Genomic DNA, 26,008 nt, shown 5'->3' on the forward strand with positions numbered 1-26,008 from the left:
CATCTCCTCCTCCCTCCCAGTCAAACCTGCTTTCCGGACGTCTTTGGATCTTAGTACAGATTTAAGAGAAGGTGTCTTCTCTTGGTGGTCAGTGGCTTTGAAACTTTACCTGCTTTAGGGACCCAGAGACATTCTGTCTCCTGTACAAATGTCCTAAAGGCATTTTCCAGGCATGGGATTCTGTCAAGACTCTGAAGTCACTTCAGGGCAGGTTGTCACCTACAGGAATGACTAATTGACTTGCAGGGAGGGTGAGGCAGTATGATGGGTTTGGGAAGCTGAAGCTGGGCAGGTGGGTTACAGGAGAAAAAGTTGGCTTCAGAAATCTGTTACCTATATATATAAAATAAGGATTGTATTTTGTTTCTGGATGGAAGGAATTTTTGTTCCATTGAAAATCAAAATGCAATTCTATTGACTTACAATGGGATCTGAGAGAAGGCTTAGATTTTAAAGTCCCTATTTATGACAGGGTAAATGATAACAGATAAAATGCTATGCATTACTTTACATTTATTTCAGTTTCATGACTTTGCCTCAGCATTTAGCTATTTGCAAAACTAAATAGAGCTGGAAACCTCACCTTGAAACATCACGCTAATTAAAATGGTATGTCAAGAGGTGGTCGTACCAATTTTTTATGGCTTACCATTTGTATGGGAGGTAGAATCTTCCTTTGTGGCTACCAATTCTCTTCTTTTTGGCTTCATTGATAAACTACCCAGTTCTGCCTGTGGGAATAAGAATGTTTATTATACCCCATTTTTCAATGAAGAAATGCATAGATTGTTTTCATTATGTTAATTAGCAGGGCCTTGAGGAAAAATGACACACTATAGGATATAAGGTACCATAAAGGCACATGCTACCAGGAAAAAAAGACAGAAAAGTCTGAAGCTTACGTGGTGTCCCCATGATGGCTCACTGGAGGCAGCCCATCTGCACAATGCAGGAACAGGCCCCAAAGTAGGGAGAGGAAATTAAGCCCTCGCTACTCTGCTGATTTAGTTCCACAAAATAACACTCTCCCTCCTTGGTCCATTCTGAAATCTTATAATCCCTTTCCACTCCCCATGTGCACCTAAGTAACAGAAGTTAAAAAAAAAAAAAAAAAGCCATACAAAATTAACATTAAAAAAATAAATTTATTTCAAGTCTGAAACACTGAAGAACAAGTGTACAGATAACTACTACAAGAGCAAAAATTAGAACATGAAAAATGACTAAGACAGATGGGTCATTCTTCCAGTATTACTCGGAGTTTACACATAAACATATTTTTAAAGACATTTCTCTCACATTCACAAACGGCAAAAGCTATATTTGCAACAGTTATAAATGCAACAGCTATTGAAAGCATCCAATTTCTTTCTAAAATCATTTGATTAAAATTTACACAAGTTTGGGTTATCAATTCCATTTCCCAAAGATATGACACAGAATTATGACATTCTTGTTTGACATATTACAGACAACTTTAATTCAAAATACAGAAAAACTTTCAATTTTTGCATTTTGTTATATCATATTTCATCCTTTTTCTAATCAAGGAAAAATACACATGACATATATGTATCAATTTTTCAGAAATAAAGTATTGCAATTTTTATCTATTACTTGATCAAAACTTCAGGAATTCAACAAGTACCTGATTATTTTCAATAACACAGACAGTTTAAAAATAAAAATAAGAGGAGGAATCTTAAAATATATTTTTGGCCAAAAAACCTGTGGTATAAATAGCTAAGGAAGTTAATGAGTCAGCATATTCTGCCTGAGCTTTCTGAATAAAAAGGCTCAACACAGATTTTACATTCCCTGTATCCAAAAAGCAACAATCGCAGCTGTTGAAGTTATCCGGGAATTTCTCTAGCTGTACACAGTTCCTGTGTACAAGGATTCAGTACGCCCCACGATGAGCAGCACTTCCGATTCAAAACAGCACTTGGGATCCAATTGAACACATTCATGATATGGGTGAAGAAGACGTTGCCCGGAAAGTTTCAGGGAACAGCTTAGACATGGATCCAGGACACAGACCTGGAGTTCCTGATTCCCAGCTAAGTTGTTCTGGTGACATAGTCTCCTAGGTAAAATGCTACATAATTTACTCTCAGTTGATTACAGACAATGTTATCATTTCAGAAGACAGCAAGGTATGTACTGTGCCCAAATCAGAACTGCTAGCTCACTTCAAGGAGACCGAGCTTCTTTTTGTTTATGTGGATATAACGTAAATATCATGGCTATTTAAATAGCATTACTCTGAAGCTATCCCCTTACCAGTTTAGAGAGTCTGGATGGGAACAACAGTTAAATTCTCACTGTAAACAAAATGCAGTGGTAGGCACTGTGGAAATACATTTGGTCCTATTCTCCTTACCCTGAGCATGTGAAAGTGACTGTTCCTACAGTATGTCCACTCTGTAGTGAAAACAAGAATCCATTCCCTCCTGGGCTAGTATTTCTCAAAGGAGAATGGTCATAAAAAAATGACAGTAGAGAATTAGAACAGACAGCATTTTAAGAGGTCTCCACTAAATGGGAACACTTGGCCAAGCACAGATGTCCTTATCTTCAAGGCAAAAGTGTAAGATGTGACTATCCAAGAAATCATGGAAAAGCCAGTAGTAACACATAGGATGAGATTTTCTTACCTGAAAGTTATATATTGGAAAAAAAAGAGCAAGTAAAAAAGTCAATGGGTACAAAGCTATTTAAATGGGCATGAAAAAAATATATAGTGTTAGCATTTATACCATGATAGGAGGGCAGCTCAGAGAAGAACTCAAGGTAATGAGGCTGTGTCTAGCTCCTTAGCCTAATTAGAACATAAGTCTAAAACCAAAGCCCTGGATTCAGACTTTCCACAGAATTGTTTTCATGGCCATTGACAATACCTGCTACAAAGCACTTTGTAACAAGAACATACTAGGAAAACCATAGCAGTCTCTGGGAGCCTCGTCCCACAGAATCCCTGGGTGGGTTAGTAGTGTCACGTTGCTACATTGCACTCATATTGAGGGGGCTTCACAGCTGGTCAGAACAAACGAAAGGGAGCCAATTAGTAATAATCATACACTTGGTTCTACGGGATACATATATATAAACTGCACGTACTCTTACGTGACTTAAGCGATTAGACCTCCACATTATCATTTTAGAAAGCTTCCAAAGCTTCTATTTTCTACAAAAAAGAACACTTTTGAAAATAAATGTCAAGAAGATTACTTTCAGAATCAACAATATAAGACTAAAAATGGGACACTTATTAGATAAATAGTAGTGTTAAAATGAGGTAAGTAAAAGTATTTCAAGCAAAATATTGCTGAAATTCACAAGTAAGCAAAACTGTAACTGCACGTAGAGGTCATACAATAACTTTCAAGTGAGTGTCCATCCCCCATAACCTATAAACCAAACCTCACTGCTCAATTGTCATATGATATTAACTTTTCCTTTCACCTCAAATTGCTGATTCTGACTGTTTTGACATCATATCAGTTTTTGATTCTTGATCTGTCGGACTATCAACTGGTACCTGTAGAAAGAAGATAAAAGATTTAGAGCATCTGGCATACGCCATTATGACAGGTCAACTGCTGGCTCAGGAATAAAAAGAGTGCTGACTAGATTGGCTTCACACTTATTCTATGCACACATTTCTCAATAGTATAATCATAAAAATACTTATTACTTACAGCTTTAATATTGCCATTTGCAAGTCCTATATTTATATTGTGTCTTCTCAGATCAGACTTGATTAATGCTGAAACAGAAGCATCAATGGAGTTACCATAGAGTATGCATGAATATACTTTTCTCTAAGCTGTGTAGTCTTTTTGATATTGTCAAATTCAGCATACTATAGTACCATAATATTCAATTGCATCCTTGTAGCCTGAAAACACATAGTACCTCTCTAAGCCATTAACTTAATTAGCAAGTCACTCATTAGTGAAGAAATAGAGGATTCTAGAAAACAAAAGATACAAAGATGAAAAAAATTGCAATTCTTTCCCTAAAGCACTCTCCAATCTAGGGAACTAGTGACATACAAACAATTATAACACTGTAGGATAACTGCAATACAAGGTGTAGTGGGAGCATGGGAGAAAAAATGCCTGTGTAAGCCACAGGAAATCAGGGAAGGCTTGCCAGAGACACACTTGACTTGAAACTTGAAAAATGAGTAGGAACTTGTCAAGCAGATAAGAGGAGAGAGGAAGGCATTCTAGGCAGGCAGAATACAGTATATGCAAAGCAGTTGGGGCAGGAAGAGTACAGCCTTGTCTTGGCACTAGAGGTAGTCTGGGATCATTGAAGTATCGAGTACAAGAGAGAGGTGGCAGGATATGAGACTGGATTGGTAGGTACGGAGTACACCGTGTGAAGACTTTACACTGCATCTAAGTGGGGAGGGCACTTTCAGGCCTACATATTAGGGTGCTCAATCTGGCTGCTATGTGGAGGATGAGTCCTGGCAAAAAGACTAGAGGCAGGAAGGTCCATTAAGAGGCTTTAGTCCTGCTGAGAGATGGTGAGGCGTGAGTGAGAAGTGGAGATACAGAGACAAGCTTTAGAGAAATTTTAGAATAGAACCAATAAGCCTTGGTGGTTTGATAGTACATGAAAAATGGAGGGAAGAGGGGCGGCCAGTTAGCTCAGTTGGTTAGAGCACGGTGCTCTTAACAACAGGTTGCCGGTTCAATCCCCACATGGGCCACTGTGAGCTGCGCCCTCCACAACTAGATTGAAACAACTACTTGACTTGGAGCTGATGGGTCCTGGAGAAACATACTTAAATAAATAAAAGTTCAAAAAGAAAAATGGAGGGAAGAGAAAGAAAAAAGTGGGTGACTTGAGTTTTCTTGTTTGGATAATTGAATGGATGGTGGTCCTAGTTGTTGAAACTGAAAATACAAGAGGAATTTCCCAGTCCCTTTCTTGTTTATACAAATGAATACTGGATGTAAAAATCTATCAGGCTTTCTCCAGTAAAATACTTAACATGTGAGAGAAACTACTTAGCATTTTTAGATGGTGCATGTATCAATTTAAAATTATTTTCTAGTTCTTTTTTCACTTAATTTTCTAGATTTGATTTGTTTGAATTGACATTTATGAATATGATTATAAAAATAATGTGAAAACAGAGTTCAAAAATGCTCCCTTTTTTGGTTCAACAATAACACTGTATTTGATAGTTAGATATGTTATTTTCTTGGAAATTAAGAACCAACATGAAATTATTTATAACAGATCAGTAGGTAAGGCAGTTCATGTATTACATGTCTCACAGTTTTGTATGTTTTACTTTGGTAACTGAAGAGAAGAAGGGAAAAACTCTCTCCTGGTGGGATTTTTTCTTGGAGGTCACAGGCGACATTCACCATCTTTGAACATACTGAATGAATAATAGCGACCTTAGGTGGTTGTGTATTTCCAAAATAAATGTTTGCCACTGGTAAGAGCTCATGGATGAGGTTTCAGAAAGAATGATCAGGTATTCAATAAACATAAAAAGAAGGCTTGATTTACGTCTTTCTCATAGATTCTGTCTTTCATGCTCGTAAAGGGATGCAGAAAGAAATGAACAAAGTGAAATAACAGTAAAAGCCAACATGGGCCGGACAGTCTTGCTACTACGTCCATTTTACTTTCACGTGCCTGAACAAACTATGGCTAAAAGTTCTTTAACATGCGCTTATTCTGGAGATCAGGCACTATTCTCATTCCTGCCCACGCCTGTTCTGATTATACCTAAGAAGCCTAAGAACTGGCTAAGCAGGCTGCATGTTATTTCCACCACCATCATCTGACCTCTTCTCATCACCACATTATAATAATAGCTAACATGAGAGGCATGTCCTCTCACATACAGTGTCAGACACTATCTCAGGAGCTGTTCATGAACCACCACAGTTAATTCTCATAGTAGCAATGCTCTAAGGCAGGCTTTTAAATACCCTATTATATAAATGAGGTAAGGAGTACTTGAGAGGTTAAGTAACTTGTCTAAAGTCACACAGCTAATGAGCAGCATAATCAGAACTTGAGGCCAGGTCTGCCCACTCCAGGTCTTAACTGGTTCTTGTTATAACAGTTTTGTTTTTATGTATAGTAATTGTACTGAACTGGAAACCTGAAAAACAAATCAATAGATTCACATCCTTGGAAGAAAACAAATAACGTCCTTTTTATCTCATTTTTTTCCCTTGAGTTCTGCCAAGCCATTCAGAATCAATATACATGAAAATTAAACCTAACACGATAAAAGTACTTTTGCCAGAAAAATACCCTAATTTACCTGTTAAAATGATGCCTACAAACATCCAAACACAGAGGAAAACGTTTCCTGCCTTTGGACCATACTCTGATGTGAGCTTCCCTTGAGCCAACGTGAACAAAATTCCAAATATCTAAAATAAGAAGAATAATTTTGTATCAAGTTCTCTTCTTTAAAATAAGTGTAGTATTTCCCCCCAAGACTTTTCTTAACTGTTTTATTCATATGATTTGGCTTCTACAAACATTCACTGAAAGGCGGAATTTTTAAAACAAAAACTAGAGTCAAACTCATTATCCACCAGAATGTTTGGTAAATGAATCATCTCAGGTGTAAGAGAAACCAGAGGTTTACCTGTGCAGCAGCATTAAGAAGACCAGATGAAGTACCTTCAGATTCGGGGTAAGTGATTTCAACAGCAAATTCAAAACCCAAGGGGAGGTAACCAGTCATGAAGAAACTAGAAAAGTAAATCCAGAATTATAGAAAGAATTAACAGAACAACAACATACATATTGAGGCAATCATTCTACTTCTCAGGCCTATTTTAATAATCATATAAGGAAATGTTATGAAGTTGGTATGTGAAAGTAAGACACAATTATTGTTCACCAATCATCCCAAGGTGATAAGAACTGAGAAGCAAAACAATTCCTTGTTTCCTGAGAAAAATTTACCTCTAGTTTTCCAGGTCAGTAGTCTTTCTAACTAAATAAAGTTACTTGGACTAAGTAAGGCTTATCCATTTTTTTACCTACATATACCAAAAAACAATTTTAAACTACTTTTTATAGTTCTAAAGACTATGCACTCATTTATATACACAGGATGAATCTTATAAAGTTTAAACATTGGAAGCACTGGATGAACTTTAAAAATTAAAAACCACAGGAACAATATTACAGAATTACAACAGTATGCTATCACTTCTCCTAAGCACTGTTGATGCTTACCCAAGCACCCCTCCAGTAATAAACACGATGAAAATGTATCCAATGTCCAGTGTGAAAGTAAATATAACCATTCCAAAAAAAGACAAAATGTATACTATCAGAGTAGTCTGTCTAAAACAAAAAAAGAACAAGTTAGCATTTTGTCTGATTTTCCAAGGCACATAAAAATCATGCGGCTAGCCATTGCTCTCTCCATACAGTCATAAATTACTTGGTTCCCAAGATTAGGTTTCCCTTATCTATGGAAAATGTTTCCATCAAAGCATGGACTTCAAGCTTAAATTGAAGATTCAACAGCAACAGACAACCAAGACCACACCAGATCCAATGCTGACAGGAAGGAATATTCGTATGGTTCAAATCATTTTTATGTCTCTAAGTGGGATAGTTCCCTACTCATATTTCAAGACTCAGATCAAATTCCAACTCTTCTAAAATTCCTTTTGTTATCACTGAAGCTTACAACATTGTTTCTTCCAAACTTTATCATTTTACTACCTAATTGGCACTTGACATCTATTGGACTTATGACATCTATTTTAGTCTGTAATATTATTATCTAAGTTTTCATATGTGAATGCCTTGTGTTCCCCATTTAGACCACAAGTATTTTAAGGACAGGTACCATTACTCCTTGCCACAATTCCTACTTAAGAGCAATGCACACAGCAGGAGTTTGGTGAATGAATGGCAGTTACCCTGAGAAGAAAGCCAGGGTGACAAAGAACACATTTCTATGCTTATCAAGTTTCTAATTATATAATGGACCAAAGACTGTTAATAAATTTAATCCTTTACATATGCCCCCTTCATCTATAAGTTTAATGGATTGCACTCTAGCTACCATTGATAATGGTATCAAACATATCTTGGGCCTTGAAGGTACAAAGGACACAGTTCCGTATTTCATTCATTCGTTTTATTCCATTCTATTCATTCATTCTCAGTTTCATGCATTCATTTCCTCCCCAAGCAGATGGAAACTTTCTACCTATTAAAAAACGTAGCTAGTTTTTTTAAGGCCCAGAGCAAAAGATGCCCTTCCTGAGTCTCCCAGTTGATATTACTTATTTTTTCTTTTGTACTATTAGCATTTTGCTGTTTCCATATAGATATACAATTAATATAGTATTTTCATATTATGTATTACAGTTAAGTGGTGCTATAGTTTGGGGACATTTTAGCCAAAAACTTTTTAGCAAAAAAAGCTTTATGCTCAATAATAATTTTTTGATAGGAAAGAACCACTTTTCGTTTGTTTTTAAGCTCACAACATAAGAAAAGAGTAGTATAAAAAGTCAAATATTTCTCAGCAAGGGTTTTTTTAAGAATAGAAATGATCCCTTCTAAAGTGGTGTATGTCTGAGTATCATTTTAGGATTTTAGGGGGAACAAGGTTCATAAGATAACCAATTCTCAAAGTTGAAATAAATATGACCAACAAAATAAAACAATATATGGACAACAAAAACATTCAGAAGAGAAGGGAATCCAAGAGTGTCTAGAATCCAAATATTTTAGTAATAACACTTTTAAAATTTGTTAAAATACAAAGCAAAGTTTCCTTTAAAAAAAATACCTTAGGTTGTACACCATACATTTATCTACTTTTACTTACTTGTATGTTTTGGTATAATCCAGCCATAAGCCACAAAGAATGGAACCCACCATTCCAGCTACTACCAGTGTCAGCCCAATCCTTCCAGCATTCACTTCTTCTCCCTTAAAAGAATTTTCGTAAGAAGTTAATCAGAAACTTCTAATTCAAACAAATTCTTCACAGTCCTGTACCTTTTCAGTCAATTGAAACAATCAGATATAATTAAGTACATAATAAAATAGGAATATTCAGTATGTGTTTTAGGATGGGGGTGAGGAGGGGAGGTAGGGGCAGGTAAAGCACATATAAAGGACATTCTGTTTTAAAACCAGAAAAAAAAATTCCCTAAAATATGGGAGAAATCGAAAAGGAGCATTTTCTTGATCCTCCACAATTAGAAGCACAATGATTTTTGTTAGAATTCTTAAGTAATTCACAAGTGAAATTAATCTGATAGCTTTTACACATAACAATTGCTTTCTCCTTTTAAAAACAGAGGTCAGAGCTTAATATTTACTTCATGTTGGTTTCCCTTAACATTTTTTGTCTTATTCCATATAAGCAGTCACACTATTTCTTTAAAAAAGAATAAAAAGAAGACTTAGGTATTGTCAAAGCAATAACTTCTGCTTTCCATTTTGTGTGTTTTATAAATTGGATTTTAAATTAAAACAAATATGAACCTTCTATAGCAACAGGGGCATCAATCTTTAATTTTATGATCATGCTAACAGGAATTCTATTGCTAAAGAAAAATTCTTGGCCAGGCATGCAACATAATAAAGGCAGCAACTTACCTCATAATATGTCAGTATTATTTGATTTAATAATGTTGAAACTGAATAAAATACTCCAGTCATGATACCTAAAATAAAAAACAGAAAACTATAAATGTACCAGTTGCCAGTTTGTGGAGTCGTCTGTGACAACTGTGAAAATATAATGTTTCTCAGATAGTAGACAGAGAAAATTAAAAATTCTTGCCATTCCCTTTCAGGATGTGGACTGATCAATTTAACACCCAAATTTACTAGAGATTATGATAGTAAAATTCTGTCATTACATCATTTATTATTATTAAGATGCAGATATACCAACCATAAATCATATTCGTACGCATAACACTGGATATGGCAATCAAGCCACCAGTTGCTTACTGAGAGCCTGCAACATATTCGATGTAAGGAATGTTTAAGCAGAAGACAGAATGCCTGCTTCAGAGATTTTGCCCCTGCATCAAAGACTTACAAGGCAATTAGTAAGACAATACTATTAATAATTAACGAATACTTAAACAGAAAAATAAAAACAGCTGGTTATCAGGAAGCATATGACCACTGTGTTTTCCCGAAAATAAGACGTAGCCGGACCATTAGCTCTAACGCATCTTTTGGAGCAAAAATTAATATAAGACTGGGTCTGATATAAGACCCTGTCTTAAGACCCGGTCTTATATTAAAATAAGACTGGGTATTAAGATATTATATTATATTACATTATTATATTATATAAGACCCAGTCTTATATTATATTAAAATAAGACCTGGTCTCATACTAATTTTTGCTCCAAAAGATGCATTAGAGCTGATGGTCCGTCTAGGTCTTATTTTCCGGGAAATACGGTAGGTTTGAATCCTGGTGTTTCCTTGCATCTACTGTGTGATTTCAGGTAAGTCTCCTAACCTAGCTGAAGACTTAAGTTTACTCTCTCTCTCTCTCTCTCTCTCTCTCTCTCTCTTTTCCTCCCTTTCTTCGACCTCCTCCATCCCCACTCCGGTTCAAGCCATTATTTCTCAGTCTAGTTGTGTAGGACACAGCTCCCTGGCCCATGCTGGTCTTATGAGCCTTGTGCTCCCCTCCCTGGCTGAGGCAGTCGGTTGCCGGTAATCAGTCAGCTGCTCACGGCAGCTCTTGCCAGTTGCCAGCCACTCACACTGGCTGCCGGCCACTCATGCGGGCCACTGGCCACTCATGGCAGCAGACGGTAACCCAAGGCAGCACATGGCAGCTCACGCCAACCTCCGGTTGCTCACCACAGCCCAGCTCCAGGAAGAGCCATTGTTCACAATGTTAGCTGTAGAGGGTGCAGCTCACTGGCCCATGTGGGAATCGAACCCGTGGCCTCGGCGTCAGGAGCACGGCACTCCAACCACCTGAGCCACAGGGCCGGCCCTCTCTCTTTTTATTACTAAATATTTCAAATATACAAAATAGTACGGTGAATAATTTAACAAACACCCTTACTCATCGCCCAGCTTTGTCAAACATTAACATTTTGCCACCTTTGCTTCAGATTCATTTTTCAGACCTTCCCTAATTCTATTCTTCTCTCCTGTTCTTTCTCAGACGTAACCACAATCCTGATCTTGGTGTTTATGTTTTAGATACTACAACATACATGTTTCCATAAACAATCAGAATTATTCTGCATGTATTTAAACTTTGTAATAATAATATATTATTTGTATCCATCTGCAACTTGCTCTTATCACGCAATACTATTGTTTTGAGATTTATCTGTGTGGATTCTTCTAGTTAGTTTTCTCTGCTGTACAGTAGTCCATTGTGTGAATACACTTCAATTTAATTATCTCTTGTTCTGTCAACAGGTACTTACGGCTTTTTCCAGTTTTTCTCTATTTACAACAATATTACAATGAATATTGTGTTTTTTGTTCTACATATAAGGGTTTCTCTAAGTACACATCTAGGAGTAGAACTCTACTTTCTGGATCTAGCCAACTTGCTCTTCACAATGGCTGTATCAGTCTATATTACCAGCAGATTTCTTTTCCTCTGCAACCTTGCCAAATTTGTTCTCGTCGAATTAAAAAAAAAACTGGTTTTTCTTTGCCAATTTGAATGTGTGTGATGTTGTATCTTAACTCTGGTTTTGTTCTGTATTTCCTTGATTACTAGTAAGGCTGAGCATCATATATGAGCAAGATACACATACACAAATACATAAATGCCTTTTGGTTTCCTTAGACTGCTCTTATCGACCAGTGGGAGTTATTTTTGTATTGTAGGTACTAAGCCTTTGGAGGTTATATGCATTGCAGACATTTTCTCAGTCTATGTCTTATGTTTTCACTTTTTTAAATGTCTTTTTGGAAAAGACCATTATTTTAATGTAATCATATTTATCAATCTTTTTCTTGAGGGTTTATGTTTTTGCATTAAGAAATTCTTTTAAGAAGAATACTAAAGATGGTTTCTTATATTTGCTTCTAAAACTTTAAAGTTTTTCTACCCTTTGGTCTTTAATCTACTACAATTCATTTTTGTGCATGATATGACGTAGAGACCTAATATTACTTTGTTTTTCCCATATGGATAATCAGTTATCCCAGGACAATTTACTACATAGTTTCTCTGCTGCCAAGCATCAAGTTTTCATATCTGCATAATGTTCTAGTCATTCAAGCCGTTCACAGATATTCCCGTTTTTCTTTTCAAGCAGTTAATGGCAAGGCCGTATGACTTGAAATGGGAGCCAAAGGATATTTCCCATGTTCTGCCTTAGTAATCATGGAAGCATGTGCCTGGACCACGCACTTGCCATACAACTTCTCTTGTGTTGCTACCTTTTGATAAATAACCCTTAACTGTTGTTTACTTTTCAGATTGTTTATATTATGTCCCCAACTGGATTATAATTACTTCAGGGCAGAAATCATATATCAGGCTTCCTTCTAATCCACAAAGCATTTAGGGTGCTAGTGTACATTTAGTTGATATCTGATCATTATTGATGGGATACATGAATGAATAACAAAATGAACAATATGTAAGGTAAATGTTAAGCTAGCTCTCGTAGAATTGCTTAAGGGAAAAAGGAGCACATTTCAAGCCAAAGAAATAATGACAGAGACTAGAATTAGCAGTGTATAAGCATGTGGAGGCATACTGGTGTGTGTATGGTGTGTCTGTGACAGGAGGTTGGTTATAAATCTGGCTGAAAGAGAACATTATATGGGGAAATAAGAGATAAAGGAAGATATAAGAGGTAAAGGAAAGAAGCCACCTTAAATGACAGGCTAAAGAAGTAAATTTACTCTATACATTAATAGTGAACCACTATAGTTTCTCTACTTTCTAGTTAGAAGTTTTAGATGTAAGCTAACCAGTGGAGGTAACCAGCAAAATGAAGAAAAGGAACGATGGCATGCTGAAGTAGTTAATGAGGAGATGATATAACTATCATCTGGGATTTGCTTATAAATATTCTAGGAAGAAAGTAGAAGAAATAGATAAAGCAAGCCTAGTGAAATGTTGATATCTGTTGAAGCTGAGTGATGGTGGGTACATAGGAATTTATTAGATTAAATGTTCTACTTTAGTGTTTAACAATGTCCACTAAAAAAAGGGGGTGGGGTGAGAAGTAATCCTGATACAAGGGTAAGAGTTTAAGTCAGGGCATAATTTGTTACAACTTGTAAAACAATTATGTACTAGGGTGTGCGCTCCTAGAAAATGTAAAGAGAACATCAGTGAGTGACTTCTGAAGGCAAGTAAGACAGAAATAGGGGGTGTTGGTGGCTAATGTGAACGGTGTTAATATAAGGAGCAAAGAACGAACTGTCCGAAATCTCTGAAGGGAACCAAACGTGTTGGTGCCTGCAGTCAAAGCTGCAGTGTTAGCAGGAACAGGTGCTGACCCCGTAAGACAGGAGAGGATGAGAATCGTCTTTTTTAAGTTAGAACTGCTTACGGTGCCCTCCTTAATGTCTAGTTTTGACTGAGTAGTCAAAAAATGCATGCCAGTGAGCACAGGGTCGAATGAAAGAGCTGTTGATGACATTTACCGTGTGTTTACAGCAGACATAAAGGACCTAAAAATACCTGTGAGAACTCACAAAAGAAGATAGTGCTTCTCTATCTGAGATCTATCAGTTTATTTTAAAATCGTGTAAGAAAATCCATGCTGAAGTTTTTGCTTTCAGTTCCCAATTTAAGTTTATGCTATCATTAGTTTTAGAGTTAACAAACTATCTCATTAAGTAAAGCTCAAACCACTAGATTAAATGAAGAGAATCTACAAATGCTCAAAGGTTTATATAGACATCGGAGACAAGAAAAGGAAACCACTTACCGTAAGTGATCAACAGAAGGACAAAAGGAATGTTTTTAAATAGGTTCCATATTGATTTCTTATAGGAGTACTCCTCAGGGGGACTGTCCTGAAGAGCTGCCCGGGCCTGACTGGGCGGATACTGAGGCTTTTCTTTGAATGCTGGAAACATACAGGAAAAGGTAATTAAACAAACACATCTTCCTTAGCGAACACTAAATTCAGTTTAAGTTTAAAGAGGTAGTGAAAGTCTTTTACCGTGAGGCTTTTCACTTTCATGAATTTCTAAGTGATGACTAGTCTGACATTGAAACTGACTAACCTCAGAGATTTGGCCCATTCAGAACTGCAAAAACATTAATAATATGTCACAACCTTGCCCACTGATCATTCCATTTTTAGTTAAGCAAGATTAATTTTTATTATGGTAACTATTCAACAATTCTATTTCTAAATTTAGTTCCATTTGTAAGTAGAGGTAACATCAGATAAGAGCAAGTCAATATATTATTGAACTTTTAGAGGACTGTCTTGAGTTAGTAACTGTTTTCTTCTGAAATTTGACGTAAATGTTACCATCTGATCCAATTACACCTCTAGAACTGAAAAGGCCCAGGTAGATTCACGGGAGCAGAGCCAGGTCTTTCTCGCTGACTCACTCTAGCTACATATGGAAAATCTAGGGGTAAGGCTGAGAGACATAAAAGTGTGATATATGGTTTCGGATTCTGTAAGTTCTAGCACAGCCCATTTCTGTGGAGTTAGAGAAAGATTTCACAGGCTTCTCAGCCACACATTTAGAGACTGCCCTTTTGCTGGGCAGTGAAGGATCTACTAACTTCCTGCAACAGATGGCTAGCGAGAGATTTCTGTGGGGTTTAGCTAGCCAGAAGTCAAGACTAACGGACAGGAGAGCTGAACTGCTAAAATTCGGTACATCAGAAATTAAAATCTAATTTTAGTTTTGACTCAAAAATTTAAACTAAAATAAATGGAAAATACTGTATTTCATTGAATCTAAGATGGTTTGATGCTGGCACTCAGTGATCTTGCCAGGTATCAATAGAAGGTTTTCACGTAATCATGTCTCAAATGCCACCAATGTTACATGCCATCGATATTTTTTTTACCATGGAAAGAACACGTAACATGAAATCTACATTCTTAACAAATTTTAAGTGCACAATATGGTATTGTTTACTACAGATCTCTATAACTTGTTCATCTTAGATGCCTTTGGTGATTAAAGCATCTTGAATTCAGAGAGTTCATGAAAAAAATGTACATTTTAGAATCAATGAAATAGGGTAAATTCAAAAACCCAAAAAGAAAATAAATGGATCCAGAAAAAAACAGCATTTTCTAAAAAGATTAGAGCTTCCCCTCTCTCTCTCTCTCTCTCTCTCTCTCTCTCTCTCTCTCTCTCTCTCTTCCTCTTTCATTCTCTCTTTTTAAATAATTGTTATGTCTTTCTTCCAACAAGGAAGGCCTGCTCTGCAGTTCAAAAGTGGGCGACATATGATGGACCTGGCTGTCAATCATAATCATGTAGAAATTTAAGAATAATACAGATTTTAAAATTCTACCCCAGGCTCAATGAATCAGAACCTCCAGAACAGAACCTGAGAATCTGCATTAAACACAAAACTCTCCAAATGCTTATCAATACCTAGCCAGGTTTTAAAATCATTGAGAAAGAAAGAAATCCTTAAAACGTCCATATAATACTATAATTCTCTAAGTCTGTTTCCTGCTAAAAAAAAAAAAAAAAAATTTAAATTCTTTACTCTCCAACACATTGATTAATTATGATGTAACAAAAACGTATCAAACTAAAACAGACTTCTATTTTTACAGGTGTCACAACTAATTCAAGAGGAGATATAACTCATAAATAGTTACTTTTTAATATCCTTACATTGGAGGACTGGTAGACATAAAATGTTTAAGTTGTTGCAATTCCTCCTCTTCCTTTCACCCTATCTGCTCCTTGCACTGTTGAGAACGTCTGTTGTCCTCTCCTGAAAGTGTCCTAGTTAAGATAGGAGATATCTCTTTTTATTAATATTGGTAATACGGAACTCACACAGTTGTAAAACAGAGTTTCAGAACGTAAAAACTATGCTTACAAGGTAATCATGAATATTTACTCAGTCTAGAGTCTCTTAGGTTTTTATTTATTATGGTAAAATACGTCTAAATGGCTCGGAGCTGAAGCCAAACACAAAACAAAAACAATTCTTACTAGTCTTTAACTTGACTAGATTTATTTTGTGAATACAAGTGTTATCTTTTAGTTTCAGGCAGTCAAAAGGCCTCTCAGACAAAATCAGGCCTGTACCTACCAGCTACACGATATAGCAAAGTTGGGCTTAAGTCTACGTGAAAGAAAAGAAAAAGGAGAACAAAAAACCATTGGTCTATGACCCTGTTTACGCTGTACTGTATTTTCAAAGAACAAATATGGCTTTTTCTTTATCCTTTGAAACTGGAAAACAATAGCATTCTTACCCTCTTCTCTTCTCCCCACCCAAAACTTGTACCAATAAAATAATTAACTATTAAAAGCAGTTATTCTCCACCCCTGGCAATAGGCATATAAAGTAGCCAAAGGATTTGGGGGCACCACATTCAAACTTTTTCTCCCATGAAGAAGAAACAGCAAATCTATTGTGTTTAGGTCCACTTCTACATTTTGAAATTAGATTATAACATTATCTTTTGATTTCATTATTTGTCCCTGTGTGACTCAAGCAGACATTGCACATTAACTTATTATAGTACAAATACAGGTCTGAATTCTGGCTCTGCCTCATATCACTGTATCCTGAAGAAGTCAATTCCTGTCTCTTGACCACTCGTATAGCTTCCTCATCCATAAAAGAAACAACAATAAGCTGTTATGAGGATTATACGACATAATACATGTAAAAGAAGTTGTAAATTATTGAGTGCTACACAAAATACGCTCTTTTTGGAGGAATATTTCTTTTTAAAAAATCAAGGACTAAATTTATCTCAGGGGCTTGAAACTCTTATAGAATAAGTAAAAAATAAAAAGTTTACAATAGCACCCTGCATATAAATATCCTGAATACGAGAATCAAAAGTGAAATAAGGCGTGCATGTTATACCCTCATGTGTTTAAGGACCTGAATAGTAAATATTTTGATTGCCATTACTTTTGTTTTCTATCATCCACTCACTTTAGTGAATCAGGATGGTGAGGATTTTAACTAACACACTTGCATTAAGTGATATTGTTTACTGCTCTCCTGTACAAGAACAGCTTTCAAATACAGCAGCATTAGCACTTACACAAGAGGAATTTGAATTGGAACAAAAAAATAAGACTAAGTAAAAATTAAAATGATATACATTTACATGTAACATTTTATAGTACATGGAGTTAGATTACGTAGGCTCAAATTTCATTTTCAGTATGTACTGTGACAGTGGTAAATTAAATTTACTTAAATTCTGTGCCCCAGGTTCCTCATTTATAAAATAGGAATGATGAAACAGTGCCGCCCTCACAGGGCTGTGAGGATTAACTGCAATAAGCATATATGTAGTGTACCTTTAAACATGTTTGGTACATAGCAATCAAATTTAGAGGCCATAATAGAGTTCTCCCAGTAAGAATGGGGTGTTAGGGTGAAATTCAGTGGAAGGCTTGCGTTGATTTCTAGAAATGCTAGATGGATTACACTCACATGTAAGCTCCATGAAGGAGGGTAGTAGGCAGAAGGTCACATGGCACGAACCCTGAAGGCAGTACTTTAGGAAGGCCGCTGAGCACCAGTTTAGTACATGTCACGTTGCTGACAAACATCAGCAAAACTAAATTATTCTGTAACATTTGGCTGGGCTTCCGAAGTATTTATGGGTAGAATTTAGAGGAAAGTAGGCTTGTCTTTTAGTAATTAAGGACCTTTAAGTAAGGATTTTTAAAATAATCCATATTTTCCTCCATAGCAAATATTTGAGTAAAAGGAAAACAGGTACATTTTTAATCTAATGTCACAATTTTCAACCTAAGACTCTAACATCACAGCTGTATATTATCTTCCTTTTATCCTGTGTTTGACATCGTAATATTACAGGTCACCAAGCAAAACTTGACAATGAGCCCTTTTTTTTCCTATTTCATTTCCATTCCATTTTTTTCCATTCTTTTCCCCCCTCATTTCCATTTCTATTGTCTACTCCTAAGCCATGAGTACATCAATAGTAATTATGTACATGAATAGTTCTTTTAATTTCTCAAATAACACAGGGTGATACGCCAATGGTCACACCTATTGTCGCTTTACTTGTCCTTTTCCTTTGACAAATAAAAAACCTTATATTTGTAGCATCTCATATGTATGTTGATACATATATGTGCATATATATAATTTCATATCTATAGATATCTTATAATCTACTACTCTCTCACTTCTTCCAAAGAGACAAGCAATTGAAGACAATAAAAAGGAAAACCAGAATTTATGTGAAGAGTCATAAGCAATCAAAGGAAAAAAGAATTTTATATTTTAAGAACCCCTATTGCTAATAGAAGGCCCATTTATGCAAAATATATGTAAACTATATTTCATCCAGCAAATTAAACATGGATATCAGAAAAAGCAGACTGACATTTAAAAAAAAAAAAATAATAGGTTGCTTTTAAAACTTTGTTAAACTGCTAAAATAGTTTGGGAATAATTGTCTTTTTTCAGTAGTCTGCACACAGCAAATATGCCACTCCCTAACTGAAACATAAAAACCAGCTGGATATGTCAGAATATTTTTTGTGCTACCAACAGAAACAAGAGTTCATGACCTTAAGGGAAATGAAATATGTGGGCCGAGCTTCCCATACCTGGATCCTGCAGGTCATCTCTAATCTTCGCATACATTTCTTAGAAAACTAAAGGATTTCATATCTGGGGATCATAAAACTTGAATTCTTCATTACTGTTATAGCCATGGTAAAAATAAATATGTATGTATATTAAAAATTTTAATGACTAAAAGATGGCCTTTCAACTTTAAAGTTCCTTTCCTCTTCAAATCCATTTAAGCCATACTGAGTGCCTAAAGGGCAGTATTGCAGTTATGTTTAGCAGCTGTATTACTTAAATAAACCTTACCTAGCCTTCAAGCTGAAATCAAAATTGTTTCCCATTAAGAATAATCTTTAAAAAGCAGACCTTCCCAAGCCTTCTTCCAAACTGATGATGGCAGCTTGCAGCTGATTTTGACTGGCTGCTTCAAGAGACAGGCCCAGACGAGAGGACTCAGTGACGAATGGTGGCAGCAGTGCTTTGCTGGAGTGGCCTAACAAGCAGACAGTTGCCACAGTTTGAAATTCTGCTGAACAGCTTGCCACTGCCCAGGATCATTCACTGGTCAACATTTTCAGAACCAGCTAATTGTTAAAATGGAGATCCTCGGAGGGACTTATCATTAAAAGGAAGGTTGTAGCCTATTTGCATCATTTCAAAGCATTGAGAACTTGATCTTGGCTAGGTTAGCATAAGATGCAGAACATATAGAGGAATATGCAAAGAGGAGGTGGGTCAGATGCTTGAAACCAACAGTTAAGGGGGAAGCAAGTTAGTAGGGAGACAAATGAGATGGATTAGTCTTCAAACCCTTCACAATAGTAAAACAGATGGACTGTAACAGAGCCTTAGCACTGTAGCATTCACTATCTGAGCAAGACAGTGCTACGGCAAGAAAGAAACAAGCAAATGGCAATTGAAATACCAACAAAAATTTTCAGGGTTGGTTATCTTCCTTCGCATATGTTTGTCATGCATTTATCTATGGAAGCTTTAGGGAAAACAATTCACTTACCAATTATTGTTAAAATAAATAAAAGTGTGGCGACAGCTGATGTTCCATAAAACATGGTACTGATGTTATGAGCCAGAAGATCTGTGTTATTCTGTGTGTTGGGCACTAAAACTGGTGGTAGCAAAAAGCCAACTGCAGTTCCAAGCTGTAAAATAAACAGTCCTGTTTACAGCAATTATTAGAAGAGAAGAAAAGTACACACTGCCAATTAATACAAAATAAAGAGAACAGCTAGTATATGTCAGGTGCTTCCGTAAACTCTAAGGCACGTTGTTCTAATGTCTTTTTAACAACTGTACTATTAAAGAGAAACTGCTGCCAATGTCTTCCTTAGTCAATGCACATTCACCGAGCTTCCTCTATCTGAATGATGCTGCTACAACATTATGTAAGATACAGTCCTTACACTTGATGCTTACAATTGAAAAAGGGACTCAGAATATGTAAAATATCACTGAGGAAAGACAACCTATGGAATGGGAAAAAATATCTGAAAATCACGTATCTGATAAGGGTCTACTATCCAGAATATATAGAGAACTCTTACAACTCAATAATGAAAAGACAAACATCCCAATTCAAAATTGGCCAAAGGACTTAAACATACATTTCTGTAAAGAAGGTATACAAATGCCCAACAAGCAGAGGAAAAAAATATTCAACATCATTAGTCATTAGGGAATTGCAAATCAAAACCACAATGAGATACCACTTCATACCCACTAGGATGACTATCATTAAAAAAACAAACAAACAAAAACCCAGAATACAAATGTTGGCAAGATGTGGAGAAACTGGAACCCTTGTACACTGCTAGTGGGATTGTAAAATAGTACGGCCATTGTGGAAAATAGTTTGGCAGTTCCTTAAAAACTTAAACATAGAATTACCATATACCTAGCAATTCCATTCCTAGGTATATACCCAAAAAACTAAGAACTGGTACCCAAACAAACTTTGAATGTTGTATATGAATATTCCTAGCAGCCCTATGTGCAATCGCCAAAAGGTACAAACAACCCAAATGTCTACCAACAGATGAATGGATAAACCAAATGTGGTACGTCTATACAATGAAATATAATGAAATATTCAGCCATAAAAAGAATGAAGTACTGATACATGCTACCACATGGACCAACTTTGAAAATATGCTAAGTGAAAGAAGCCAACACAGGTCACATACTGTATGAAATGTCCAGAATAGGTCAATCCAGAGAGAAAAAGCAAATGAGTGGATGCCAGGGGCCTAGACGGAGGGGATGGGGAGTGACTGCTTAGTGAGTACTGGCTCTTCTCTGAGGGCAGGTGGAAATGTTTCGGAACCAGACAGAGGTGATGATGGTGACACACCATTGTGAATGTACCAAACGCCACTGAGCTGTACACTTTAAAATGACTACTTTTATGTTATGTGAATTTCACATCAGTAAGAAAAAAATACGGCTAAACATGATAATCACAAAGAAATAAAACCAAAGTATTAAAGGAGACTAAAGGGAGGGAAATATCAGATTCTTTGAGTGATGGAGTGAGGAGGAAGGGCCCAAAAACAGGTTTCAAAAAGGAGGGTGAGGCAGAGATAGTAACACTTACCAAATGTTTCATTTGCTCCCTTACAGAAAGCTGGATAGAGGTCATTAAACAGGTCATTACAAGAGTGTGTGGTAAGTACAGTATCGTGGTGAAGAAGTAGAGGGTGGTAAGACTGGGAAGATCAAGTAATTTATCATCCAAACGAGAACATTACTCAGAGTGAAAGGGACTCCGTGAGTAATTATGCTGGACAACAGGTGTACATGTGAACTAGCCAAGGCAAACTAGAACATAGGGTCACCCTGTCTAAGAGAGTACTTTGGGGGAACACTTTGTATAGTCTTGGAGTTCAGGAAAAGTTTCCAGAGGAACAAAGATCTGAGTAAGAAATTGGAGTTAGTCAAGTGAAGTAGACGTATTCCCAGCCAGGGGGACATCATGTACAAAGGAAGGAGAGCACGACTTTGTGAGAAATAGTAGTGCACACAGTTCCCCTCCAAGCAGAGACAGATTATGTATGTGAGGAAAGGGGGGTGTGGAGAGAGGTGAAGCACAGGAGTTGGCGGAAGACAGATCCAGAAGGTCTCTCATTGTCACCATAGAGAGTTAGAATTTTATCGTAGGGCAATGGAAGCCACTGCAGCGGAGTGCCCCGGACAGATGTGCATATTAGAAAAACCACACCAGGTGAACGTGGAGAATAAAGGGAAGAGAGTAAGCTGCAGAAAGGAAGGTCCGCTAGCTGCAGGTGGCCAAAGCTGAGATAGCAGCAGTAGAAATGAAGAGAAATGAGCAAGGAGACACGGAATTTTGATTGGTGGGACATCCAAGTGGAAGTATCCAGCTGGCCAGTATCTACATGAGTCTGAAAATCATTTATATACTCAGCAAATGTTTATGGAGAACCTACAATGTGCCAGGCACTGTAATAAATGCTGGTGATACAGTTGTGTACACTCAGACCTCGTGTCTATTTTCATGACACTTACAATCTAATGGTGGGCACGAGAGATGAGTAATAAACAATTAACGTAAGAAACATAAATATTTAAGCCTAACAGTGATGAGCAACTACATGGAAAATTAAAGTATAATGATGTTGGGGCCGGCCTGGTGGCTCAGGCGGTTAGATCTCTATTTTCCTAACTCCAAAGGCTGCCGGTTTGATTCCCACATGGGCCAGTGGGCTCTCAACCACAAGGTTGCCAGTTTGATTCCTCAAATCCCGCAAGGGATGCTGGGCTCTGTCCCCTGCAACTAAGATTGAACAAGGCACCTTGAGCTGAGCTGCTGCTGAGCTCCCGGATGGCTCAGTTGGTAATGCTTTCTCTCAACCACAAGGTTGCTGGTTTGACTCCCACAAGGGATGATGGGCTGCGCAGGGTAGCAACTAGCAACGGCAACTGGACCTGGAGCTGAGCTGCGCCCTCCACAACTAAGACTGAAAGGACAACAACTTGAAGCTGAACAGCACCCTCCACAGCTAAGATTGAAAGGACAACAACTTGACTTGGAAAAAAGGCCTGGAAGTACACACTGTTCCCCAGTAAAGTCCTGTTCCCCTTCCCCAATAAAATCCTTTAAAAAAAAAAGTATAATAATGTCATAAGAGAGTGACTGGGCAACTCTAAATGGGATTCGTCAAGAATTGCGACTGAATGATATTTAAAACAAATTTAAATTGAGAGCTGAGTGACAATAAGGATGTAATGTGATCCATTCCAGGCAGAGGGAATGTTTCTGCAAAGGCCCTTATGCAAAATTCAAGCAAAAATAAGACCTAGCCAGACAATCAGCTCTAATGCGTCTTTTGGAGCAAAAATTAATATTAGACCCGGTATTATATTATTATATTATATTATACCCAGTCTTATATTATTGTAAAACAAGACCGGGTCTTATATTAATTTTTGCTCCAAAAGATGCATTAGAGCTGATGGCCCAGCTAGGTCTTATTTTCAGGGAAACGTGGTAGTATTATTGTTTAAGGAACCAAAGAAGACATATCAATAAGATTCTGTAATTCAGAGTAAAGAGTTTAGATTTTAAGTACTATGGGAAATCACTGGCAAGTTCAACAAGCAGGGCAATGACATGACCTGACCTATGTTTTATAAGGTTCTCTCTCAGGTCAGAGACCTGGCTGTATAGATGGGTAGTTAAAAGCTAGGACTCAGGAGTCTGACAGACTCATTGTGAATGCTACCACAAATTAGCTGTGTGACTTTTGGGAAATAATTTCATCCCTTCAAGTCTCAGTTTCTCTATCTATAAAATGGGAAGAATAATAGTTCCTACCTTACATTACCAAATTAAATGATACATACATGTAAAGTACTTAACAGAGTGCGGAATACTGTGGAACATTATTATAAATGATCACTCCATAATCTAGGCTAAAGATGCATACTTGGGGGGTCATGAGCAAGTGCGCAGCTACTGGAGCCAAGGAAGGATGAGAACACCTAGGTAGAATGTAGGAAGAAGGCCCAGAGGTGTGCTGAGTGTGAGAGGGAAATCTGGCTATGAGAAAATGTTTCCATTTATTATCCATGAAATAGATAATCCATAGCTATGGAATTGATAATATTTCTGTCATGCTCAATGAAATCTTAATCTTGAATGTAATTTTGTAAACGTAAAATACTTTTAAGAAAACAGTTCCTACCCAAGCATGCAGAAGCAACCAACTAAAATATCAGTCATAAATTATTTTGGATACATAACTATAGTTCAAGCTACTCCTTTTGTACTTTTAGAGAAAGGAAATATAAAGCAATAAGCAAATGGAGTTAAGTCTTTTTTATGGATTTTAAATAAATCTTATTGTGATCTTGAAACAAGTGTTGGACTGGAAGTAAGAGAGTAACATTCTTTTGCTACATAGCTACATGTAGCAATATATGTGTAGAGAGAGGTGAAGTTTTTGGTATACAGATTTTTAACTGGATTTTTGGCAAGCTGAATCAACACTCAATACAATTTACATAAAGTATCATAGGAATTCATATACAAAATTTAAATTGCAATAAAAGACTCAATCAGGAAAAAAACACACAAAAGAAACATTCTACCTAGTAATGCTATTGGAATACTAATGGAATTTGAACCTATAGTGTTAGGAAAGGCTAGGAAGTACCTCAATGGAGACCTGGCAATATAAGCCACCCTTTTACAATGGATTCCACGATCTGTGATTTGTCTTCATTTTCTTATTGTTAAAAATTGGTAATTGGACTCAGGAATGTTATGAGGTCTTTATCACTACAGCATTTATTTAGCAGTCATTTGTTAAGTGTCTGTTATGTATCAGGCACTCTGCTGACTGCTAATATACAAAATTAAACAGGGGATTTTCACATGGACCACTCAAATGAGAACAAACTTCCCAGAATGCAACACCTTCCTTTTGCAAAGAATACACTGGAGGTGACGAAAATAATACCTACCCACGTTTTATTCATTATTGCACTGACAAGTTTTCTATGATGCTACACATATAAGGGCCAATTAATTATTGTGTAGGTAATACTCCCAGCAAGATGATCAAGTGCTCACTTTAAACAGGTTTTGAAAGTTCTGTCCTTACAAATAGATCAAAAACCCTCTTTAATCCAAGAGAGTCTCCTATCTTATCCCTACTCACCTCCTCTCCTTCGTGTATAGACAGGCCTATATGAGGTCTATCCATATGCCTAGCTCACGTGGCCTATGACTTAGTTATCTGGTCCTTACCTGATTGCCTAGCACGGCGGTGGCACAAGCTGTGGACACCTCCTTGGGCCCAAACCACACTGAGGCGATGCGGGAGGGCAAGCCTAGGATGAAGACCTGGGCCACAGAGCACAAGGACTGGCCCAGCATTGTGACCCAGAAGAGATGCTGCTGCACACTGCCGCACTTGACCCAGGCACCCAGGCAGTTGAGACCGGAGCCCAGGAGGGCGGTGAGCCGCAGACCTCTGGTGTCCAGCAGCCAGGTGGCCGGAAAGATAAGGGGCACGTAGGCCAACATGTACACCATGGACAGCCAGTCGATGTGCAGCGAGGAGACGCCGTAGAAACCCTCGAAGACGTTGCTGATGATGCTGTACTGGATCCATTGGAACGAGTTGACCAGCGAGTACAAGCTGAAGATCAAAAGCACCACAAAGCGCCGCGCCGAGAGCGCCGTCCGCGGCACCTGGGTGCCCTCGGGCCCTGGGGTCTCCTCCCCGGCGCCCGTGGGCAGCAGCCGAACCTGGGTCTCCTCTTCCGGGGCCAGGTGAGCCTGCGGACTGCCCAGGGCCCCCGAGGCGGCCGCGGGGCTGTCCCGAGGGACCCCATTCAGGGCCAGGCAGCCGGCTTTGGTCCCATTCTGCGGCTCCGCGCTAGTCTTTCCGGCTGGCGCGCCCCCAGGGACCGGGAGGTATCCGTTCGCAGGCGGGTGCCCGGGCGCCACCGCTATTCCCTCCTCATCGTCGGACTGTGCCATGTCACTGTGCTCCCGGTTGCAGCCTCGCGCCCCCACCCCCTCCCCCACCCTCACACCCCGCCCAACACCGGAGGCCCTCCCTGCACCCCAACCCCAAACTCTTGGCCTACCGCTCCTGCGACCCTTTCTCCGGCCGAGGGAGGCCGGTATAAGCCGGGAACTGCAACCCACACCGCCTGGTTCCGCAAGTTAAATAACCTTCTCCACGCCCGGGGGGCGGGCAGCCCCTGCGTACC

At 37.8% G+C, this 26,008-nt stretch overlaps 1 protein-coding gene and 1 long non-coding RNA gene across 3 annotated transcripts in view; one reads left to right on the forward strand and one right to left on the reverse strand.

Annotated features, from left to right (window-relative positions):
- Positions 1-23,340, forward strand: part of LOC148756623 (uncharacterized) — a 47,143-nt gene extending 23,803 nt beyond the window's left edge. The window contains exons 2-4 of the long non-coding RNA XR_016022754.1: positions 14,003-14,098; positions 21,386-21,430; positions 22,641-23,340. This is a non-coding gene — a long non-coding RNA (uncharacterized LOC148756623). The remainder of the gene's footprint in view (positions 1-14,002; positions 14,099-21,385; positions 21,431-22,640) is intronic.
- Positions 1,126-26,000, reverse strand: FLVCR1 (FLVCR choline and heme transporter 1). 2 transcript variants are annotated; one of them, XM_088801650.1, is made up of 11 exons: positions 25,035-25,815; positions 19,764-19,908; positions 19,125-19,241; positions 13,938-14,078; positions 9,640-9,707; positions 8,861-8,964; positions 7,243-7,353; positions 6,644-6,749; positions 6,311-6,422; positions 3,702-3,769; positions 1,126-3,541 (listed from the first exon to the last, which is right to left on the reverse strand). In XM_088801650.1, the coding sequence occupies exons 1-11, from the start codon at positions 25,770-25,772 to the stop codon at positions 3,467-3,469; spliced, it is 1,785 nt and encodes a 594-aa protein (XP_088657776.1). In that variant the 5' UTR covers positions 25,773-25,815; the 3' UTR covers positions 1,126-3,466. The 2 variants fall into 2 exon arrangements, with proteins under 2 accessions (XP_088657776.1, XP_019593650.3); XM_019738091.3 differs by lacking the exon at positions 19,125-19,241 and having other exon boundaries at positions 25,035-26,000.
- Between the last annotated feature and the right edge of the window lie 8 nt (positions 26,001-26,008).

Source organism: Rhinolophus sinicus, chromosome 11 (genome assembly GCF_057876585.1).
Source record: "Rhinolophus sinicus isolate RSI-liver-muscle chromosome 11, RSI-T2T, whole genome shotgun sequence".
NCBI classification, from domain to species: Eukaryota; Metazoa; Chordata; class Mammalia; order Chiroptera; family Rhinolophidae; genus Rhinolophus; species Rhinolophus sinicus.